The sequence below is a fragment of the Eriocheir sinensis genome, chromosome 6 (assembly GCF_024679095.1).
Source record: "Eriocheir sinensis breed Jianghai 21 chromosome 6, ASM2467909v1, whole genome shotgun sequence".
In the NCBI taxonomy this organism is placed as follows: Eukaryota; Metazoa; Arthropoda; class Malacostraca; order Decapoda; family Varunidae; genus Eriocheir; species Eriocheir sinensis.
Window position 1 is genome coordinate 19,016,463 of NC_066514.1, and position 22,972 is coordinate 19,039,434.

A 22,972-nucleotide genomic window follows, 5' to 3' on the forward strand; every position below is an offset into this window, starting at 1 on the left:
CGGCATACCAACACCGCGGAAGCCAGTTAAAAGCCAGCTGGGAAAATTGGGAATACCCCCTTGTACATGGCCATGATTATTTACCGGATCCAGTTTCTCCTCAGCCGAAACAATACCCGTAGCGGTTAATATGTTTTAAGTAGGTAAGGGAAGAGAACGAGAAATACGAACCACAGCTTGGGTTGGCACCCCTGATATAAATCCACTCGTATCCATATATTTTTATATATTTATACGTTAAGTCTTAGAAAATTTCTAAGGGAAAATTAAGTTCAGAATTAACACACAAAAAGACAACCTCAGAAAGGCAGAGGAAGGATAGAATGGATCAAGCTGAAAGGCGAGAAGGAAAAGTGTTGGAACCTTGGGAAGGCCACGTCAGAGGGAAGTTGGCGAGGCAGCCGCCACGGCTGGCACGGGTCATTCTGGATTTCATCTTCCCGTGCGGTGCAGGTAAGCTCCAGCTCGCTAGAATACGTCTGCCTGGGAGTGAGTGATAGCCCTAGCCGACGTTCATTAGTGATTCATTTCTGGATTTCATCTTCCCGTGCGGCGCAGGTGAATAGGTGAGAGCCAGCTGGAGGCCGGTGACCAGGGGTAGGAAAGGCGAGTGCCCGCCATCTTGAAGCCGCCCAATTGAGAGTCAGGAGTTGGCCCAGGGCGACCCAGTCAAGTCCCAGCCGCCGCCCACGAGACCAGCAGGCTTGTGATGGGAGTGAACAGCTCCAAAAAAAAATCCTTAGGCAAGGCACGACAGCATATTGTGTAGCTCTCAGGCCTCCACCAGCCGAGGATATTGTGTCAAATGGGTAAGGGGCACCCGCTGTGTGGACGAGGGGCTAACAGTGACCGACCGGGCTTTAAATTGCTTGATATAGTGATTCCAAGATCCTTTTCTTTACTTACTGCAGAAAGTTGTTGGCCATTCATTACGTACTGAACGCGATTGTTATTTTTTCCGATGTGTAACACTTTACATTTGTCAACGTTAAATTTCATTTGCCATTGATTGGCCCAACGTGCAAGTCGATCTAGATCTGATTGTAAAGCTTCTTCGTCGAGTGTCGCAGTTACTTTACTAGCAATTTTTGTGTCATCAGCAAATTTTGATACTTTGCAAGTGAGCCCATCATCGATATCATTAACATAAATTAAGAAGAGCATGGGGCCAAGCACTGATCCTTGAGGTACGCCGCTTCTGACATCGAGCCAGTTAGATGTAACACCGTTTAGAACTACTGTTTCCGCTCAGAGAGCCAGTCCACAAGCCAATTGTGAATGTTACCCGAGATACCGTGCGCCAATAGTTTGCTGAGCAATCATTGGTGGGGGACCTTATCAAATGCCTTTTCAAAATCCAGATATATGATATCTACTGATCTGCTTTCATCGAACACCTCAAAAATATAATGAAAAAAATCAAGTAAGTTAGTTAAACACGAACGTTTACGACGGAAGCCATGTTGCGAATTATTTTTTATATTATTTTCTTCAAAGAATTTCACCATATTGTCGCGAATGATAGTCAACCCCTTCAACTTTCAACCCCTCCTTCTCATATCCAAGACTCACACATCTCTAGCTCTCCTCATTGTACTTCTGCCACTGCGCCATCTTCACCTGTCCCACTCTCGTCATCTCACTTCCCCATCACCACTACCACGACCTGACGCACCACTACCTGACCTCCCGCAGCATTCCCGGCCCTCATCACCTGGTTATCATCCTCACCCACCAGTATCATCATCTGCCACCTCAAAATCATCACACTCATCACCAGCATCCACTGCCACCTCACATTCATCACACATCACCATCATCCACTGCCACCTCATCACCACCACCTCACCCCTCAAGAAGTGGACGCCGGGAGCCCAGGAGAGGGACGGGGGGTAGGCCGCGTGGTAGCCGAGCCCACAGAGTAGCCAGGGCGGGGAGGGGGCGTGCCGCACGACAACCTTCGCCGCCTGCTGGCGTAGACCCTCGGGACGTTGGCTGGTGTTCCACGCCCTTCGTCCCCAACCTCCTCTCCTTCACCGGGACACCAGGCTTCAACGTCCCCGTGCCAGGGACTCCCCTTCAGGTTTTCCAGTTATATTTGACAAGGAGTTGTTGGCATTCCTGGCAGAGGAGACAAACATGTACGCCGTGTTCCGGAGGGCGGAGGCAGTGGCGTGGCACCAGGCCAACGAAAAGGAGACAGCCATCTTCATGGGGTTGGTGCTGCTGATGGGTATTGTGAAGCTACCCTCTATACGGAACTGCTGGACCAACAGCAGGCTTCACAACTACCCGGTCTTCCAGCGGGCGATGAGTGGAAAACGCTTCCTCGCCATACTCAAGTACTTCCATGCATTCAATTGTCGTGCGGTGCCCCTGGGGAATACTGACAGCCTCATCAAGGTGCGGCCTGTGATGGAGTATCTCCTGCGGTTGTTCAAGTCCGTGTACACCCCGACGCAGAACCTGTCGCGCGACGAAGGCTCCTTGGGGTGGAAGGGCCGCCTCCACTTCAGGGTGTACAACCCCATGAAGCCAACCAAGTACGCCAACAAGGTATACCTTGTGGCAGAGGCAAAGTCGGGGTACATCTGCAACCTGCAGGTGTACACAGGCGAGAAGCGGAAACTAGAAGACACCGTGGGGGATCTCATCCAGCTCCTCATCAGCCACTCGTACAGGCTGTACATGGATAACTACTACAACTCTGTCCGCCTGTGCGAAGTACACCTGTCGAGGCTGGTGTACGTGTGTGGCACACTTCGGCTGATGAGGGGAGCACCGAAGAGGCTGCAGGACATGGCAAAGCCACGGCGGCTGGCAGACTACGCGTTGGAGTCTATGCACAGGAATGGTGTGCATGTCCTCATATGGAAGGACAAGAAAGTCGTCCCCATGGTGTCAACCATGCACACCAACGCCACCATTGAAAAGACTATCAACAAGAAGGAGAAGGGCCAAGATGGGAAGCACCACCACGTGCTCCACACCATCCAAAAACCTGTTATGGTCGAAGACTAACCAGTTTATGGGTGGTGTGGACCACTTCGACCAGATGGTGAAGTATACCCCGTCCCTCGGCGTACTACTAAGTGGACAAAGAAGGTCACCTTCTACTTCATCTAAATGGCCCTCTTCAACGCGCACACCCTCTATAAGAAGTCTGGCCAGCGCCATATGTCTCTCAAGGCTTTCATGTCTGAGCTCATCGAGAAGCTGCTGGACTACAAGGACGAGGAATGGCCACTATCGGGGGTCCCTATCCGCCATGCTCCCGACCTGCCCGCACACCTACAAGCACCTATGGATCCCCGCTTTTTTTTTTTTTTTTTTTTTTTTTTTTTTACAGCAAAGGAGACAGTTAAAGGGCACAAAAAATTAAACATTAATAAAAAAAGCCCGATAATTGCTGGTCCAAAAATAAACCAAAGAGGTGGCCGAAAGATAGGACATTTTCGGGAGGAGGTGTCCTGATACCTCCTCTTGAAAGAGTTCAAGTCGTAGGAGGAATTACAGATGAAGGAAGATTGTTCCAGAGTTTACCAGCGTGAGGGATTAAAGAGTGAAGATGCTGGTTAACTCTTGCATAAGGGGTTTGGACAGTATAGGGATGAGCATGAGTAGAAAGTCGAGTGCAGCGGGGCCGCGGGAGGGGGGGAGGCATGCAGTTAGCAAGTTCAGAAGAGCAGTCAGCGTGGAAATATCGATAGAAGATAGAAAGAGAGGCAACATTGCGGCGGAATTTAAGAGGTAGAAGACTATCAGTATGAGGAGGAGAGCTGATGAGACGAAGAGCCTTTGCCTCCACTCTGTCCAGAAGAGCTGTGTGAGTGGAGGCCCCCCACACATGGGATGCATACTCCATACGAGGGCGGACAAGGCCCCTGTATATGGACAGCAACTATGCAGGGGAGAAGAACTGGCGGAGACGGTACAGAACGCCCAGCCACGAGGAAGCTGATTTAGTAAGAGATGAGATATGAAGTTTCCAGTTGAGATTTTGAGTTAAGATAGACCGAGGATGTTTAGTGTTGAGGAAGGTGATAGCTGGGTGTTGTCAAAGAATAGGGATAGTTGTTTGGAAGATTGTGTCGAGTGGATAGGTGGAGAACTGTGTTTTTGAGGCGTTGAAGGACACCAGGTTCTTCTTGCCCCAATCGGAAATAATAGTAAGGTCTGAGGCTAAGCGTTCTGCAGCCCAGCCTTGAGTCGTTAAGTTCCTGAAGGGTGGGTCTTCTATTAAAAGAAGTTGAAGAATGCACAGTGGAATCATCGGCGTAGGAATGGATAGGACAGTTCGTTTTGGAAAGAAGATCATCAATGAACAACAGAAAAAGAGGAGATAGGACAGAACCCTGTGGGACACCACTGTTAATAGATTTAGGGGAAGAACAGTGACCGTCTACCACGGCAGAAATAGAACGGTCAGAAAGGAAACTGGAGATAAAGGTACAGAGAGAAGGATATAAACCGTAGGAGGGTAGTTTAGAAAGAAAGATTTGTGACAGACACTATCAAAATCTTTTGATATGTCCAGCAATAGCAAAGTTTCACCGAAACGGCTAAGAGAGGATGACCAAGAGTCAGTTAAGAAGGCTAGGAGATCACCAGTAGAACGCTTGCGGAACCCATACTGGCGATCAGATAGAAGGTCAGATGTGGTAAGTTTGTTTTGAATCTTCCGGTTAAGGATTGATTCAAAAGCTTTAGATAGACAAGTAAGTAAAGCAATAGGACGGTAGTTTGAGGGATTAGAGCGGTCACCCTTCTTAGGTACAGGCTGTATGAAGGCATACTTCCAGCAAGAAGGAAAGGTAGATGTTGACAGGCAGAGGCGAAAGAGTTTGACCAGGCAGGGTGAAAGCACGGAGGCACAGTTTTTAAGGACAATAGGAGGCACTCCATCAGGTCCATAAGCCTTCTGAGGATTGAGGCCAGAGAGGGCATAGAAAACATCATTTTGAAGAATCTTTATAACAGGCATAAAGGAGTCAGAGGGGATAATAGTAGGAGGAATATGCCCAGAATCGACCAGAGTGGAGTTTTTAGAAACAGTTTGAGAGAAGAGTTCAGCCTTAGAGATAGATGAGACGGCAGTGTTGCCGTCAGGACTGAGGAGTGGAGGGAAAGATGAAGAAGTGAAGTTGGAGATGTTTTTGGCTAGATGCCAGAAGTCACGGGAAGAGTTAGAGAAAGCAAGGTTTTGACATTTTCTATTAATGAAAGAATTTTTGGTTAGTCGGAGAATAGATTTGGCACGATTTCGGGCAGAAATGTAAAGTTCATAATTAGCATTAGTTTGAAGGCTCTGGTATCTTTTGTGAGCTACCTCTCTATCATTGACAGCACGAGAACAAGCGTGATTAAACCAAGGCTTTTTAGCGTAAGGAGTAGAGAAAGAACGAGGAATGTATGCCTCCATTCCAGAGACAATCACCTCTGTGATGCGCTGAGCACACACAGGGTGGGTAGGGGACCAGCACCAGCTGTGCGGGACCAGCACCAGCTGTGCGGGACCAGCACCAGCTGTGCGGGACCAGCACCAGGTGTGCAAGTCCAGCAGTCTTCCTCGAGCCCCTATTCCCCACTCCTCGCCCCTGCGGTCGCTACTCCACCACCAGCCCCTGCCGCTCCAGGGGTGACACCCGCCACTCCACCATACATACATACACACAGACAGACTGACAGACAGATATACAAACACGCATGGAGCAGCATGTCACTCTACGACACACTGCTTTTTCTCCGCTGGAATATTGGGGAGTTTTTGTTGTTGTTTCGATCTATTTGTTATTTCCCATGTTTATTTATTATAATTTATGCTTTACGAAATATTTCGACACTATTTCCGATTTATTTGGATTACTCAATAATTATTTGACCTAGAAGGATTTGGATTACACCATACGAATCCTCACTAAAATCCGCTTCTTTATATATGTTCGGCTATAAATTTCCTTCAAACTTTCGAGCTTGCAAGTGGGGAAGATACGGTACTTAGTTACGGCGAGCGAAGGTTGCGTATATAGCTCGGGGAGCTTCATTGCAGACGTTATCACATGATATCTACAAGGGTTGGTGTAATTTTGAAGGTTGCATCTTCTTCCATATGAAATTAGCTATATAATGCTATAAAATTGAATTACACATGATGAAAAAAAATAGTGAAATAGTAAAAGGAAATGAGACGGAGCGCCAACTGTCTATTTATATATAAATTCAGTTCTCTTGGTGCAACTCGGGAACTAATAGGCGTAAGAGGATTTTGAAGATACCAAAAGAATCCTCACTAAATTTCGCTTCGAAACATATATTCGGCAAGAAACGTTGGCCCACAAACTTTCGAGCTAGTGAGGGGGGAAGACATGGTACTTAGGATTTATTGTTTACAATACTCTATAAGGAAACCTAAAACAGGTTTGTAGTGTTTATTTTCCTCTATTTTTATTTGCGTATGTTCTAGTACAAGTCTTTATGAAGCCATTGATACTAAATTTGTTGGGGTACGATATATTTGTGAGGGTAAAATACGGCCGGGAATGTAGAGTATCGCGGCGGCAAAAAAAGGCTGGTCGGGCCGAGAAATCCGTTGTGAGTGGAACAAACTTATTGGAAACTTACGGTGCGCGAGAGGGTTAAAAGCTGAACGTCGGTTACGATAGGGTACGCATATGCTTATGGCATTGTTCAATATTGTGGTGAAGGCCCCCCAAGATTTATCAATATCTGTTTCCGCTGAGATTTCAGTCCAGTCAGAATTATTTAGAATTGATCGGAGTCTTACGAAATTCGCTCTCTGATAATCAGGCACCTTTACTTTACTAGGAGTTACTTTACTTTCTTTCATATTGATGCTGAATGTGATTGTTCGATGATCGCTAGAACTAAAAACTGGACCAACATTTACTTCGTTAACTAGATCAGCTCTCGTTGAAAAGATAAGGTCAAATATATTATTTTCCCGAGTCGGTTCTTGAACGTGTTGATGTAAATCACTTTCTATTAAATTTGTGTACATGTCGAGCCCTGTATGACAGTTCAACGGTTCACCCCATCTTTTCACTGGCAAGTTAAAGTCCCCAATAATTACTGCCTCGCAACTGCTACTTGTTTCTAATAATAATTCACTTATTGCGTGGTCGATATCAAGAGTCTGCCTTGGCGGTCTTTAGATAAGTCCAATTACTATTTTACGATATTTATTTTTAATTTCAATGAAGACCGTGTCTACATTGGTTATAATATTGTTTTCACGCATACTGGATGGAGAGAGTTGTGGATATGAAAGATAACGCCTCCACCCTGTCTGTTCTCTCTTTCATGACTAAAGATGGTATAACCCGGTTATCTATATTCCGCAATGAAGTCTCTATTTGAAGTGTCTATCCAAGATTCTGTGACTCCGATGATGTGATAATGATTTGTAGCTGCGAGGACTTTAAAGTCTTCAAATTTGTTACGTAGGCTACGAGCGTTTACATAGCAAGCTTTAATGTGATTCGAGTCGGGGTTTCGCGGGTTGAGTGCTCCTTACGGTGAAGCTGGTGGTGTTCTCGCCTCCGTGGTTTTGGCTTTCGAAGAGCCACTTGGTTACAGAGCAGCCTCCCGAAACGGGCTGCTCCAACAGGGTTTAAGTGGATGCCATCAGCAAGGAACAAGTCTGAATCGTAGTAAAAACTGTTCCACAAGTTAGCGAACTGGGCGTTTTCTTGTGAGCAAAGGGACTGAAGTATGTTGTTGGTGCTGAAGGCCTTACTGTAAAAGCTAGATTCGGCACCGATCCTCGGGAGGATTCCTGAGATTATGATGTTATTGGCATCCGTTTTAAGTTTATACTGCTTCATCATGCGGCGGTATTTATCAAGCAGTTCCTCAGAACGGGTTGTCTTTACGTCATTTGTCCCCGCGTGGAAGACAAAGGGTGTTTCGGTCGGTATTTCTCGTGACATCGCACGCTGCGGTGATGTCGTCCAGTCTGGCACCTGGATAGCAGTAACGTTTTCTGCGACCGTTTGATGAACGACCACAGAACTCAACCAGCTGGCCACGCACCATGGAGTCCCCAACTAGGCGAGTCTCAAACTCATCCTACATGGTGTCTGCCAGCATCTGGAACCTATTGAAGGTAGTAGGGGTCAGTAACTCCTTGGTTCCCTGCTTCGGTTTGGCTACATTCCTTACAGGTTGGAACCCGACATCCTGTGAATCAGGAATAGAAGCGTTAAATGGGGCAGGCTGGAAGTTATCCTGTGAGGCAGACTGGGAGATAGCCTGTGAAGTAGGCTGGGGGTTGTCCAGTGAGGCAGGCTGGGGGTTAGCCTGTGAGGCAGGCTGGGGGTTAACCTGTGAGGCAGGCTGGGAGTCAACCTGTGAGGCAGGCTGGGAGTCAACCTGTGAGGCAGGCTGGGAGTCAACCTGTGAGGCAGGCTGGGAGTCAACCTGTGAGGCAGGCTGGGAGTCAACCTGTGAGGCAGGCTGGGAGTCAACCTGTGAGGCAGGCTGGGAGTCAACCTGTGAGGCAGGTAACACGTTCTCCCGTGAAACAGGAGATTCGTTTGGAGAGGGCACAGTTTCGGTGAAGGGCCTCTCCATCGATGGTGGAGTCACTGCCACATTACTTGAAACAAATTCTTGAAGGGAGGAGAAGGTCGGGCCCCTCCCTATTTTGCCAATGTTTGATGGTGGACGAGCTCCTAAAAGCCCTCGAATCCACCCATGGGCAAAACCTATCCCTACAGCTTGTTGCCCTATCTCCAGGCACGGTAAGGAAGCCACTTAGGCCCCCCTTGTGCAAGCCGCAGGGTTCACCTGAGGTGCCGGGAGATGTCTGGGGCGAGGTTGGCCAGGAAAAGAAAGAATTTTCAGTGAGAGGGAAAGGAAGGTGCTATCGTTCCTGAGCGGGAGCTCTACCAAAGGGGAGCCCCAGTATACAGGGTGATGTAGTGGGCTGGGTGTTCCTGCCGGTGCATGTGTCGCTGGCGAGAGAGACGCCGCACCCCGGTAGAAGCTTTGGGTGGCAGAGCGCCAGCTAGTGGCGGGGGCCAGGAATGTGTTGGTTCGCAGGCTGGAGCGGAGGTGTCGTTGCGGCGAGGGCTGGAGAGCGAGTGAGTTCAAGTGGCGTCCCTGCCTGACTCCTGCTGAAAAGACGAATCCCCGGCGTTTTGAGCCAAATGTACGATTCAAAGTTCGCTCTCCAGCGCCGAGGCGGCGAGAGGTTCCGTGTTGGCTCTCAGTGAGATCGTTGGATCGTCAGATGAGATAGGCTATCACTTTTTCCTCTCTCTCTCTCTCTCTCTCTCTCTCTCTCTCTCTCTCTCTCTCTCTCTCTCTCTCTGTGTGTCAGATTAGTTAGGCTATCACTTGTTCTCTCTCTCTCTCTCTCTCTCTCTCTCTCTCTCTCTCTCTCTCTCTCTCTCTCTCTCTCTCTCTCTCTCTCTCTCTCTCTGTGTGTGGATCGTCAGATGAGATTCTCTCTCTCTCTCTCTCTCTCTCTCTCTCTCTCTCTCTCTCTCTCTCTCTCTCTCTCTCTCTCTCTCTGTGTGTGTGTGTGGATCGTCAGATGAGATAGTCTCTCTCTCTCTCTCTCTCTCTCTCTCTCTCTCTCTCTCTCTCTCTCTCTCTCTCTCTCTCTCTCTCTCTCTCTCTCAGATTAGTTAGGCTATCACTTGTTCTTCTCTCTCTCTCTCTCTGATCGTCAGATGAGATAGGCTATCACTTTTATTCTCTCTCTCTGTTGAAATCATGGCAATGACGGACCTGCCGTTGTGAACTCAAAGAAGGATTCGCTAATTGTAGAACATATTAACGCACAATCGTTGATATCAAGTTTAGGTGAAGTAAAGTTATTGTTAATTGATAAAAGTATCGATGTATTATGTGTGAATGAGACATTGGTGCATGCAAACACTCCAGATGGTTATGTTAACATTCATGGATGTAAGTTATTCAGATGTGACAATGGACGAGGAGGTGGTGTCTGCTTGTATGTAAACAGTACTTTAAATCCATCTCTCATTATACTAGGTGTGCCGGGACAGGTAGGCGTGGAGGACGTGTGGGTTCAGATTCAGTGCAGGAAGCTGCCTGCCATTATCATCGGATGTGTATATCGACATCCCAAAGCCTTAGCCTCATCCTTTGAATACATACAAGAAGTTTTAAGTTGGCATGTTTGCGTGGCAAAAGTGTTTTTATCTTGGGTGATTTTAATGATGACATGCTGATAAAGGGAAATAACATTAGCAAGATAATAAGAGATAACAAGTTGATTCAAATTATTGATAAACCCACAAGAACAACTCCACAGTCAGCTACTCTATTGGATCTTATTATAACTAATAAACCTGAGGTCATTCTATCCCATGACGATGACGTGGTCCCTCAAGTCATTGCAGACCATGACCTGGTGTCTGTTGTTATAAATGTAAGAAAACCTCGAAAAATACCGGTGATAAAAACCTTCCATGATCTAAAACACTACGATAAAGACACTTTATGTTTGTTGCGTTTAGACAATGTGCATTATATGTATGAAATATTTTTAACTAACGACGTTAACAAACGTGTATTTTCAATGAGATTTTTATTTATTGTATTGAAATATGTGCCCTGAACTAACTAAAGCTGTGATGGGTACACCAGCACCATGGATGGGTGGCGATATTCGTGAGGCAATGGAGGACCGTAACGAGTTGCAAAGAGTTAAAAGTCGACACAAATAACCCTGGGCTGCGGGAACGTTATAAAACTGCTAAAGTATATGTAAAAGCACTTATTAATTGATCTAAGGTAGAGCATTACCAAGATCGTTTAAAAAATTGTAAAGGAAATACCTCTGCAACTTGGAAAGTAATTGGGGAAATTATTCCTAATCAGAATAACAAACATAATATTCACAATTGTGTTACATAAATGATAAAGTTGAAGAGTTCAACACATTCTTTTATAATGTTGGAGAATCTACTTCCAGACGTTCACAGGGAAAAAAACTAAGAAATGAAGGAGAAGGTACTGTCGACCGTCCTCATATAAATACCATTAAAGTGAATTCTGCTTTTAGACCAGAGCCTGTGGACTCTAACACCCTTATCTTAATCGTTAAAGGCCTTAATACAACCAACTCTATTGGGTCAGACGGTATAACGTTACGGTTTCTCCGGGATGTGCTCTATGTCATAGTCCCTTTCCTCACCTGCATCGTCAACACATCCCTGGTGACCGGAGTGTTCCACGAGTCATGGGAACATGCACTGGTTGTCCCTCTGTATAAAAAATGGTGATCCTGATGTTGTGAGTAACTACAGACTTGTATCTATATTACCCATTGTGTCTAAAATACCCGAGAAAATTGTTGCTAGACAACTATCCAAGTACTTAGAAACTAACAATCTACTTTCTAATCGTCAGCACGGCTTTCGACCCAGGCTATCAACGGAAACAGCTCTAACCACCATAACTGATAAAATATGCGATAATATGGACAACAAGAAAATTTCGATGCTAACCATATGTGACCTCTCAAAAGCGTTTGATTATGTAAACCATAAAACCCTTCTACATAAATGTTCCTTATTAAATATTTATGAATTTTGGTTTAATAATTATTTAAATAACAGAAGCCCATCAGTTCGCCTAGATAATCATACATCTAAAAAGACAAGTATTGAATATGGGGTCCCGCAAGGTTCGATTCTAGGTCCAATCTTATTTAATATATATGTCAGTGATTTATCTTCAAATGTTAATGGTTTCCTGGTACAGTATGCTGACGATACGCAGTTCTTACATTCTGCAACAATTCATAATCTTGTTCAGCTCATTACGGACACCGATGGAAATCTAATACAATGTAAGAGGTTTTATTTCAACAATGGTCTCATTTTCAATTCTTCCAAGACTCAGTGTATTTTTATAGGAAATCGCCAGCATTTAACTCACATTCCCCCAAACACGACTGTGAATTTTAATGGTAATGTAATATGCCCAAGTAAGCATGTGAAAAACGTGGGTGTTTACTTTGATCGGTATTTGCTTTTTGACGTCCACATTAATGAGCTGAATAAGAAAGTGATGGGTATATTGATGTATGTAAGGAGAATTAGTGATAACTTAGATAAGTATAGCAGGATCATGGTTAATTAATTAACTATTGTATTAGAATATGGGGGACTACAAATGATGCATTGATGTCTGGTGTACAAAAGTTGCAGAATTTTGCAGTGACGGTTGCCATAGGTGGTGTTAAAAAAATATGATCATGTATATACATTTTTTAAAGAACTTCAATGGTTACGAGTGAAACAGAAACATGCTTTTGAAGTGGGTACAACAGCATTTAAGATTTTACGCGGGTTTTGTCCAGATTGGTTGTTATCACTAAGAAGCAGACAAGCTATCACCAGTAGCGTCACAAGACAGAGGCACAGCCTGCACGTACCGCGCATCAACACACATTCTGGTGATAGGCGCACAGATGTAATGGGAGCCAGACTGTGGAATGCTCTCCCTCCCTCCCTTACACAGGAAACGACGATAACTTCCTTTAAGGCTAGACTTAAAGAAATTATTTTAACAGAAGATATATTCAGTTAGGTTTGTTTGATTTTAATGTCTTTGTTTTTAAATATATATATGTAGACTTGGCATTTTGTGCGGCATTTATGTTCTTATTGTCAATTTTCTTTTTATTTTATTATAGACGAGTGTTCACAATTTTACTATTTTACATATCATATTACCGGTATTTAGTTATATTGATATTTTTTACTTGTAAGCTGTGTAAGAACCAGTTTAGTGAATGATAAACAATATGAATTTGAATCTCTCTCGCCCTGCCCTCACTCAGTCGTTAGCGCCCTGCCCTCACTCAGAGAGGTCAAGCCGCTCGTTACTCCTGCTTCCGTGACCTCTCCTGAGAAACGGACGTGAGGTCCCCGCTGCGTTCACCACAGCCTACACGCCTTGCTTGCGTGTTGCCTGTGATTTCCCGACGTGTGTTTCGAGTGTGTTGTTGTGTTTCCGAGTGTTTTTGCGTGTGATTTAGCTGTGTTAGGTATTTCAGAGTGTTTTTGTGTGAGTTTATGCGTGTTTCGAGTGTGTATCGAGTATAATGTTGTGTTTCCGAGTGTTTTTGCGGGTGATTTGGGTGTGTTGGGTATTTCCGAGTGTTTTTGCGTGAGTTTCTGAGTGTTTCTCGTGTGTTTCGAGTTTGTTACTGTGTTTCCGAGTGTTTTTGCGCGTGATTTGGGTGTGTTGGGTATTTCCGAGTGTTTCTGCGCGAGTTTCTGTGTGTTTCTCGTGCGTTTCGAGGGTGTTGTCGTGTTTCCGAGTGTTTTTGCGCGTGCTTTGTGAGTGTTGGGTATATCCTTGTGTTTCTGCGTGAGTTTCAAAGTGTTTCAAGTGTGTTGTTGTATTTCCGAGTGTTTTTGAGAGTGATTTGGGGTATTTCTGAATGCTTTTGCGTGAGTTTCTGAGTGTTTCTCGTGTGTTTCGAGTGCGCTGTTGTGTTTCCGAGTGTTTTTGCGTGTGATTTGGGTGTGTTGGGTATTTCCGAGTGTTTTTGCGTGAGTTTCTGAGTGTTTCTCGTGTGTTTCTCGTGTGTTGTTGTGTTTCCGAGTGTTTTTGCGTTGTGCTTGCCGACACCTCACTTTTTTAATTCCCCTGAGGATTTAATCTGCTCCTCCTCACTACACTCTTTAAATCCCCTAGAGGATTAGCCCTTCCTACCCCCCCCCCTTTCCCTCACCTCACCTCACATATTGTTCTACCCCCCCCCCACTCGCTCACTGCACCTCACATCCTTTTCTACCCACCCCTTCACCCATCTCACCTCACCTCCTTTCCTAACCCCCCTCTCACTCACCTCACCTCCTTTCCTAATCCCCCCCTTTACTCACCTCACCTCACCTCCTTCTGAATCCCCCTCTTCACTCACCTCACCTCCCTTCCTACTCCTCCTCTCACTCACCTTACCTCCTTTCCTAATCCCCTTCACTCTGTTTTTATCTCTTTCATTTCAGGCAATCATTTATCACGTTCAGCTACGATGGCTCACTTTTTTACAGGGCGTTCTTTAGTCTGTCGACTGTGTCTCTGCGGGCAGCATCTCGAGACAAGACTGCAGGAGCAAGAAGAGAAGATGAAAGCAGGTCAGAATAAAATAATAGAGCTTTCTCGCACTGTTGCCTCCTTGCAGGAATTCATCCAGGCTAACGTTGCTGTGGTGCCAAACCCTTCTCCAACCGCCCTCTTGCCTTCAGCAGTACCGTCGACACCAGCGGACAACACCACGCAGCGGGAGGGTGGGAGTGGGTAGCACCGCCCATGATGGCTTCACCGTTGTGAATGAAGGAGCCAAACCAGCCAGACAAGCAATTTATCCTGTTCATTGCTTCAATAGGTTTGCCATTCTGGAGGAGGATGACGAGCAGGAGAGCACCTTCCTGGTGGGTGACTCCATGATTCGCCAGCAGGTCGTTGAGTTCTGGGGCAGAGTTCCTCGTCGAAGACGGAACTATTGCTATCCTGGTGCTGGAATCGACGATGTAACTGCTGCTCTTGAGGAGATCTCCCCCCAGGCTACTAATGATTCACTGTTTGTTATTCACACAGGTACGAACGACGTCACCACGACCCGGTCTGAGGAACTGCTGGACAAGTACCGTAGGCTCATCTAGCAGTATAAGTCTAAATCCCCTAACATTTTGATTTCAGGAGTTCTACCACGGACGTGGGCGGAGAGCGACTTCTTCACCAAGGCCTTCAGCCTCAACAACCTCTTACAGACTCTTTGCAGAGAGCTTGACGTTGAGTTCTTCAACGCCTGGGACAATTTCTACGGACAGAGTGAGCTCTTCCACAGGGACGGAACACACCTGTCCCCCATCGGGGCAGCCAGATTCGGAAGCCTACTAAACGACACAGTACGTGACACTCGATCAAAAAACCGCTCTCGACCACGTCTCTCCACCCCGCCCGTGTAAATAGACACCATGTATCGCAGCAAACGCGTAACCGTGAACCCGCAAGTACCACCAATTCTATTACCAAGCCTCTAGATAACTTAAAAATTCTTAGTTTCGGTGCGCGTAGCCTAAGAAACAAGTTTGATGAACTGAGATGTCTTGCTTTAACATAAAATTTTGACGTAATTGCTATACACGAAACATTTATCGACACCACAAATATTGATTTAAGTTCCGAATACAACATAGATGGCTACAGACTCTTCAACAAAGGTCGTGTAAACCGGAGAGGCGGTGGCGTCGCCCTTTTTGTCAAAAGCTATTTGCAACCCACTGACAAAACACCAAGAGACAGTAACTTTGAACATTTGTGCGTGCGAGTAAACATTGCAAAAGTCAATTTAAATATATCTGTCACATACAGGCCTCCCGGGCAATCACTCGATGACGATCTTGAAATGTGCAGCGTTTTAAGGGAGTCACTTAATAACAACGACTCACTGATATTAGGAGACTTTAACCTCCCCCATATCGACTAGGCGACACTGTCAGTTACAGACGGCGAGTCACATAGAATGATCGAGTTTTTAGAAGAAAATTATCTGAGCCAAATGGTTTCTGAACCAAGTCGACAAAATAACATACTCGACCTTTTTATAACTACCCAAGATAACCTAGTCAGTAATGTCACGGTAGGAGAACACCCGGTTCTTGCGACATTAGAGCTCAAACATCAGTGACTGTAAATAAAGTAAAGGTGCCCAATTTCAAAAGAGCTAACTTCGTAGAAATCCGACAAAAACTAACAGAAATACAACTATCAGATGACGGCAATGTAGAGGAAGCCTGGCTAAGCTTTAAAAATCATTTACTCACTCAGCAGAACACATTCGTCCCCTTGTGTGAGAAGCGAATTAACAATAATAAAAGCCCACCTTGGTTTAATAGCGAAATTAAACACTCAGTCAAGGAGAGGAAAGTGTTTTACAGGTTAAAGAAAGAACAAAGCACGCCCGAAAACATTAGACTTTATCATGATGCCAGGCGACGAGTAAAAAGATTAGTATGTCAGGCAATGCGTAGGTATGAAGAAAATATTGCAGCCAACTGTAAAAATAATCCGAAATCCTTTTTCAGTTACATAAACAACAGAAAGGCGATCAGAAGTGGAATTGGACCTTTAACAAACAGCGACGGTGCACTAATGACTGACAGCCAACACATTGCAAACCTCTTAAACAATTACTTTTCCTCGGTGTTTAATACTAACATTCCTCCTCCCACTACCACCACCACCAGTACTAATGTAAATCTCGAGCATGCATTGCCTAATTTTGAAATAACAACCGATGAAGTCCTTTTTTTTTACAACAAAGGAGACAGCTCAAGGGCACAAAAAAAGGAAACAATACTAAAAAAAAGCCCGCTACTCGCTGCTCCTAAAAAAGAATTAAAAGAGGTGTCCGAAAGAGTGGTCAATTTCGGGAGGAGAGGTGTCCTGATACCCTTCTCTTGAAAGAGTTCAAGTCGTAGGCAGGAGGAAATACAGATGAAGGAAGATTGTTCCAGAGTTTACCAGCGTGAGGGATGAAAGAGTGAAGATGCTGGTTAACTCTTGCATAAGGGGTTTGGACAGTATAGGGATGAGCATGAGTAGAAAGTCGTGTGCCGCGGGAGGGGGAGAGGCATGCAGTTAGCAAGTTCAGAAGAGCACTCAGCGTGGAAATATCGATAGAAGATAGAAAGAGAGGCAACATCGCGATGGAATTTAAGAGGTAGAAGACTATCAGTAGGAGGAGGAGAGCTGATGAGACGAAGAGCCTTAGACTCCACTCTGTCCAGAAGAGCTGTGTGAGTGGAGCCCCCCCACACGTGAGATGCATACTCCATACGAGGGCGGACAAGGCCCCTGTATATGGAGAGCAACTGCGCGGGGGAGAAGAACTGGCGGAAACGATACAGAACGCCCAACCTCGAGGAAGGTGATTTAGCGAGAGAGATGTGAAGTTTCCAATTGAGATTTTGAGTTAAGGATAGACCGAGGATGTTTAGTGTTGAAGATGGTGATAGCTGAGTGTTGTCGAAGAATAGGGGATAGGTGTTTTGAAGATTGTGTCGAGTTGATAGGTGGAGAAATTGTGTTTTTGAGGCATTGAAGGACACAAGGTTCCTTCTGCCCCAATCGGAAATGGTAGCAAGGTCTGAGGTTAAGCGTTCTGCAGCCTCCAGCCTGGAGTCGTGTACTTCCTGTTGTGATGGTCTTATATTGAAAGAAGTTGAATAATGCAGAGTGGAGTCGTCGGCGTATGAGTGGACAGGACAGTTTGTTACGGAAAGAAGATCATTGATGAATAACAGAAGAGAGTGGATGATAGGACAGAGCCCTTTGGAGCACCACTGTTGATAGGTTTAGGGGAAGAACAGTGACCGTCTACCACCGCAGAGAAAGGAAACTGGAGATAAAGGAACAGAGAGAAGGATAGAATCCGAAAAAGGGCAGTTTGGAAAGCAAAGACTTGTGCCAGACTCAATCGAAGGCTTTCGATATGTCTAGCGCAACAGAGAAAGTTTCACCGAAACGACTAAGAAAGGATGACCAAGAGTCAGTTAAGAGAGCAAGAAGATCGCCAGTAGAACGCCCCTTGCGGAACCCATACTGGCAATCAGATAGAAGGTTATAAGTGGAAAGGTGCTTTTGAATCTTCCGGTTAAGGATTGATTCAAAAGCTTTAAATATACATGACAGTAAAGCTATAGGGCGGTAGTTTGAGTGATTGGAACGGTCACCCTCCTTAGGCACAGGTTGAACAAAGGCATACTTCCAGCAGGAAGGAAAGGTAGATGTTGATAGGCAGAGACGAAAGAGTTTGACCAGGCAGGGTGTCAGCACGGAAGCACAGTTTTTTAAGAACAATAGGAGGCACTCCATCAGGTCCATAAGCCTTCTGAGAGTTGAGGCCAGAGAGAGCATAGAAGACATCATTTGGAAGAATCTTAATAACAGGCATAAGGGAGTCAGAGGGGGGATGAGTTGGAGGAATATGCCCAGAATCGTCCAGGGTGGAGTCCTTATAGAAAGTTTGAGCGAAGAGTTCAGCCTTAGAGATAGATGAGACGGCAGTGCTGCCGTCAGGGTTAAGGAGAGGAGGGAAAGAGGAAGAAGTGAAATTGGAGGGGATATTTTTGGCTAGATGCCAGAAGTCACGGGAAGATTTAGAGGAAGCAAGGTGTTGACATTTTCTATTGATAAAAGAAGTTTTGGTAAGTCGGAGAATAGATTTGGCACGATTCCGGGCTGAAATGTAAAGGTCATAGTTAGCGGGAGTTCGAAGGCTCTGCAACCTTTTGTGAGCTGCCTCTCTATCTTTAATAGCACGAGAACAAGCATGATTAAACCAAGGCTTTCTAGCATGAGGAGTAGAGAAAGAACGTGGAATGTATGCCTCCATTCCAGAGACAATCACCCCTGAGATGCGCTGGACACACACAGAGGGGTCTCTCTCCTGGAAGCAGTAATCATTCCACGGGAAATCGGAAAAGTACATCCTCAGGTCGTCCCACCGAGCTGAAGCAAAATGCCAGAAGCATCGCCTCTTCGGTGGGTCCCGAGGATGTACAGGAGCGATAGGACAGGAAACAGAAATAAGGTTATGATCGGAGGAGCCCAACGGAGAGAACAGTTTGACAGAGTAAGCAGAAGGATTAGAGGTAAGGAAGAGAACTCCAATACGGTCGGGAATACGTGTAGGGTGCTGAACCAACTGCTCTAAGTCGTTGAGGAGAGCAAAGTTGTAGGCTTGTTTACCAGGCTGGTCAGTGGAAGAGGATGAAAGCCAAAGCTGGTGGTGAACATTGAAATCTCCCAAGATGGAGATTTCAGCGAAGGGAGAGTGAGTCAAGATGTGCTCCTCTTTAGAATTCAAATAGTCAAAGAATTTTACATAGTTAGTAGAGTTAGGTGAGATATAAACAGCACAGATGTACACCTACCGCAGAAGAAATCGACGCACCATCCGAAATCTGTCTTCAGAGACGTTTTGTTAGTAATTTTTACTTTTTATGGGTGAATAAAACACATTTCTTCTTGTTATGAGCAACTACTAGTATTTTGTCATGTTTCCCTTTGCTTTCAGAACAGCATTTACACGTTTAGGCATACTGTCAGATAATCTTTTAAAGTATTCAGGATTAACATCAGCCCAGAGCGTGCGTATATTTTCCACTAGGGAGTCAACACTTGACAATGGAAGCTTACCAAGTTTTCTTTTCATTTCATTCCACACATTTTCAATAGGATTTAGATCTGGGCTGTGTCCTGGCCACGAAATCAGCTGCACTTGGTTGTCAGTTAGCCACTTTTTCACTGCTTTTGCTCTGTGGCAAGGTGCACCGTCCTGTAGGAAGTGAGCGTTCTCGTGTGTGGTGTAAAATGGCAGCATGTAACTTTCAAGAACGTTCACATAGAGTGCAGCATTCATGTTCACATTTTTCTCTAAGAAGTACAAGCCACCACTTCCCTTCTCACCACTGAAACACGCCCACACCATCACACCTGCAGGGAACTTTACGGTCTTGACCGTGTACCGACTGTCAAACCGATCGGCACCAAGCGGACGACGCACCAATTTTCGTCTATGAGAGATGGTTTTGAAGGCACTCTCGTCACTAAACACCACCTTGCGCCAGTCTTCTGATGTCCAGTGTTGGTACCTTTTACAGAAATCAAGTCTCTGTTTCTTCATTTTCTCAGTAAGGAGAGGTTTGAGAGCAGCGCGACGACACGGCAACTTGAGGAGTTTCTGTAGCCTATCCTGTATCGTTCGCACTGACACCTCTCCCAACACATCGGGGTGTGCTTCCTTCAGTTCCTTGGCAGTGATGAAAGGGTCCTTTTTCACTTCACGCTCCAGCATCTTGTCAGTCCTTGGATCGGTCTTCCTCTTCCTCCCTGTCCCTTTCTTCCTCTCTGGTGCCTCGTCTGTCCCAAGCACGGCAGCAGCTTTCTTGATGCGACGGACAGCAGCTTCTGATCTTCTTAATCTTCTTCCAATTTCTCGGTTACTCAATCCTTCGCCAACCAAAGTCATAACCTTGATCTTCTCGTCCTTGTTCAGCTTGGTAGGTCCCATTCTGAGCGTATTGGGAGATGTCAGGGGTGAAAAGATATGCAAGTTGTAACAGGAGCGGAGGAGGGGAGCGCGTACGTCACCTCTTACCCTCCCACTAGCGGGGGTGGCGGTTACTAATCACTCACGGTTTGAATATGACACTTGCAAGGGAGCGTAGAGTTGCCAGGTGGGTATTATTTGCCAAATAAATGTCCCATAGGATTGACATGCTGAAATAAAGCTGTGGCGTCGTCGAGCGTCGGGATTTGTTGGGTGCGTCGATTTCTTCTGCGTTAGCTGTATTTAGTAATACAATGACAATGAAGTCTTAGCCAGATGGTGGAAAATTCAGAAGAGTTCTGATTTAGTATTTACTTAGTTAGATAGTGATCCACAGTTACTCCTAGGACAAGTGTATTAAGCTTCCCACATCTACACTAAAGTCAACATTCTTTCCCGCCAACCCAGTGCTACACGGTTTTATATTGCTTTTGTGTTTTTTATATTGGTTTTGTGTTTTCTTCTCCTTCTATTATTAGGATACTTTACTGTGCTGTGATAACAAGACCACGTGAATCAGGCGCGCCAAGCTACGTTAATTTCTAAGTCCACACAAAACACTAGATAATCCACTTTCCGCGCAAACCTAGTGAACACAGTTATTATCTTCTTTAGTAAGTGATTTCTCAGTATATTAATATTGGCCTATATTTTGTCTTGGTGGGTAGAGATAACCGCGCCTTTTTACCCGAGACACACCCTTTTCCCCGGGGAACTGACCTGACTGCGACCTCACAGCAGCTGTTGGTTTGTTTTCCTAGATACACATTTTTGCCCTGAGATTTGACCTGACGACCTCACCGCAGCTGCCTACTTTGTTATCGTCTTAACGCGCCAAATTGTCTCCGTCTTGCCTCGCCCATATCTTCACCATGACGTCCCTCAAGCGTTGTTCTGGGTGTGGCCTTCGCATGGCCAAGCAGTACTTTCTTTCCAAGGACGTTTGTAGGTTCTGCGTTAAGACTCAGAAGGATGATCAGAGGATCATAGATTTAGAGAATAGGGTTACGACTCTCGCCGCCCAGGTAGACTTATTAGTTAGTGCAGCAGCAACAAGCCCCGCCTCCTACTCTTCCCCCTTCCTCTTCCTCTTCCTCTTCCCTCCAGTATTGTCTTCTCCCACACAGCAGCCCTCCCATCATCCTCCTCCGCCTCCTCGACCATCTCCGCTCTCCCCGCTTCCCACCCCTGCTTCTCCTCTTCCTCCTCCTCCGACCCCCTCCCTCCTCCCGCCCACCCTCTTCCTCCTCCTCCTCTTTCTCCTCCTTGTCCTCCGCCTCTTCGCTCGTCCCTCACTACCAAACATTTCATTCACCTTCCCTTTCCCCCTCTTCCTCCTCCCTCTCCTCGTCCGTTCCTCCATCCCCCACCTCACCCGCCCATTCACCTCCGCCTCCTTCCACCGTCTCCTACTCCTCCTCCACCTCCTCCTCCCCCTCCTCCTCCTCCTCCTCCGCCTCCAACTCCTCGCCTTCCTCTTCCGTCCCCCCTCTCCCCTCTTCCCCTCCACCCTCCACTCTTTGTTTTGCACGAACAACGTTCAAACAATGTCCACGGAGGAAATTATAGCTGACTACCGACGAGTAATCCGCCGCTTCAAGGAAAAGTCAAGCCACATCACTGTCTCCGGGATTCTTCCGAGAATCAACGCCTTCACAGGCTTCCACAGAAAGGCGTCGAACATCAACAACAGATTGAAGCACCTCTGCCAGGACGAGGAAGTTTCGTTCGCAAGTCAGTGGAATCATTTTTATGATATCCCCGACCTTTTCCGTCCTGACGGTCTTCACCTCAATGCGATTGGATCAGCACGGCTTGGTAGGTTGCTGAACGAGGAGGTACTTTTGTACTCAAAAAACTCCGAGCGCGGGAGGGGCACCAAAGTATCGTAAACAACCAACCAGTAGGGACCGCTCATCACACACCAAGGCCCCCAACAGAAAACACAAGCAGACACCAGACTACTGTGCCTCGAAGCGTTGAAGTCAAGAAGGACATTTCTGTCCTATACACCAACGCGCGGAGCTTAATACCCAAACGGGATGAGCTACTTGCCTATGTTGACGTAGAAAGTCCGGACGTGATTGCCATCACCGAAACGTGGGCCACCTCTGACCACCTAATGACCGAATTCTCAATTCCGGGATACGAGAGCTTCTACAAAAACAGACTTCACAAGAAAGGAGGAGGTGTTATCTGTTACGTCAAGAACAAATACCCTGCCGTGGAAATAACCAAAGAAGACTCAGAGAAATATGACACTGTATATGTTGAACTGGAGACCAGCAAGCACAACAAAATAACAATTGGAACCGTTTACAGACCTCCAAAGCAACAAGCAGCGGACGACGAAGCGCTGTACGAGGAAATTCACACCATAACACAAAACAAACAGTCAGTCATTATCGGGGACTTTAACTGTTCCAACATTGACTGGACCACGATGATTGGAGATCGGGAGGGTAACAGATTGCTCGAAATGTTAGAGGACACTTTTCTTACTCAGATTGTTAGCCAACCGACGAGGGAAAATAACTTATTAGACCTAGTACTCGTGAGTGATTCAGATCTCACACGTGAATGTCAAGTCGGCGAAAAACTGGATGGTTGCGACCATCACCTAATTCGCCTAAAAATCAGAACAGACCATGAACTCACCGAAAACACGTCTAAGATTCCAGACTACAAAAAAGCCAATTTTAACTTCGCTCGTGAGCTGCTAACCCAGACAACTTGGGAACCCATGAACCTCACTCCGGTGGACAGCGCGTGGAACGGCTTTAAGAACAAACTCCTGGAAGTAGAGAGAACGACTGTTCCCATGAAGACAAGGAGAACAAA

General features: G+C 45.9%; 1 protein-coding gene across 1 annotated transcript; it reads left to right on the plus strand.

The window, feature by feature from the left end:
- Window positions 1–805: 805 nt before the first annotated feature.
- Window positions 806–3,021, plus strand: LOC126991143 (piggyBac transposable element-derived protein 4-like). Its single transcript, XM_050849913.1, has 3 exons — window positions 806–809; window positions 1,739–1,892; window positions 2,070–3,021. Exons 1-3 carry the CDS (start codon window positions 806–808, stop codon window positions 3,019–3,021), a joined length of 1,110 nt encoding a protein of 369 aa, XP_050705870.1.
- The last annotated feature ends 19,951 nt before the right edge of the window (window positions 3,022–22,972 follow it).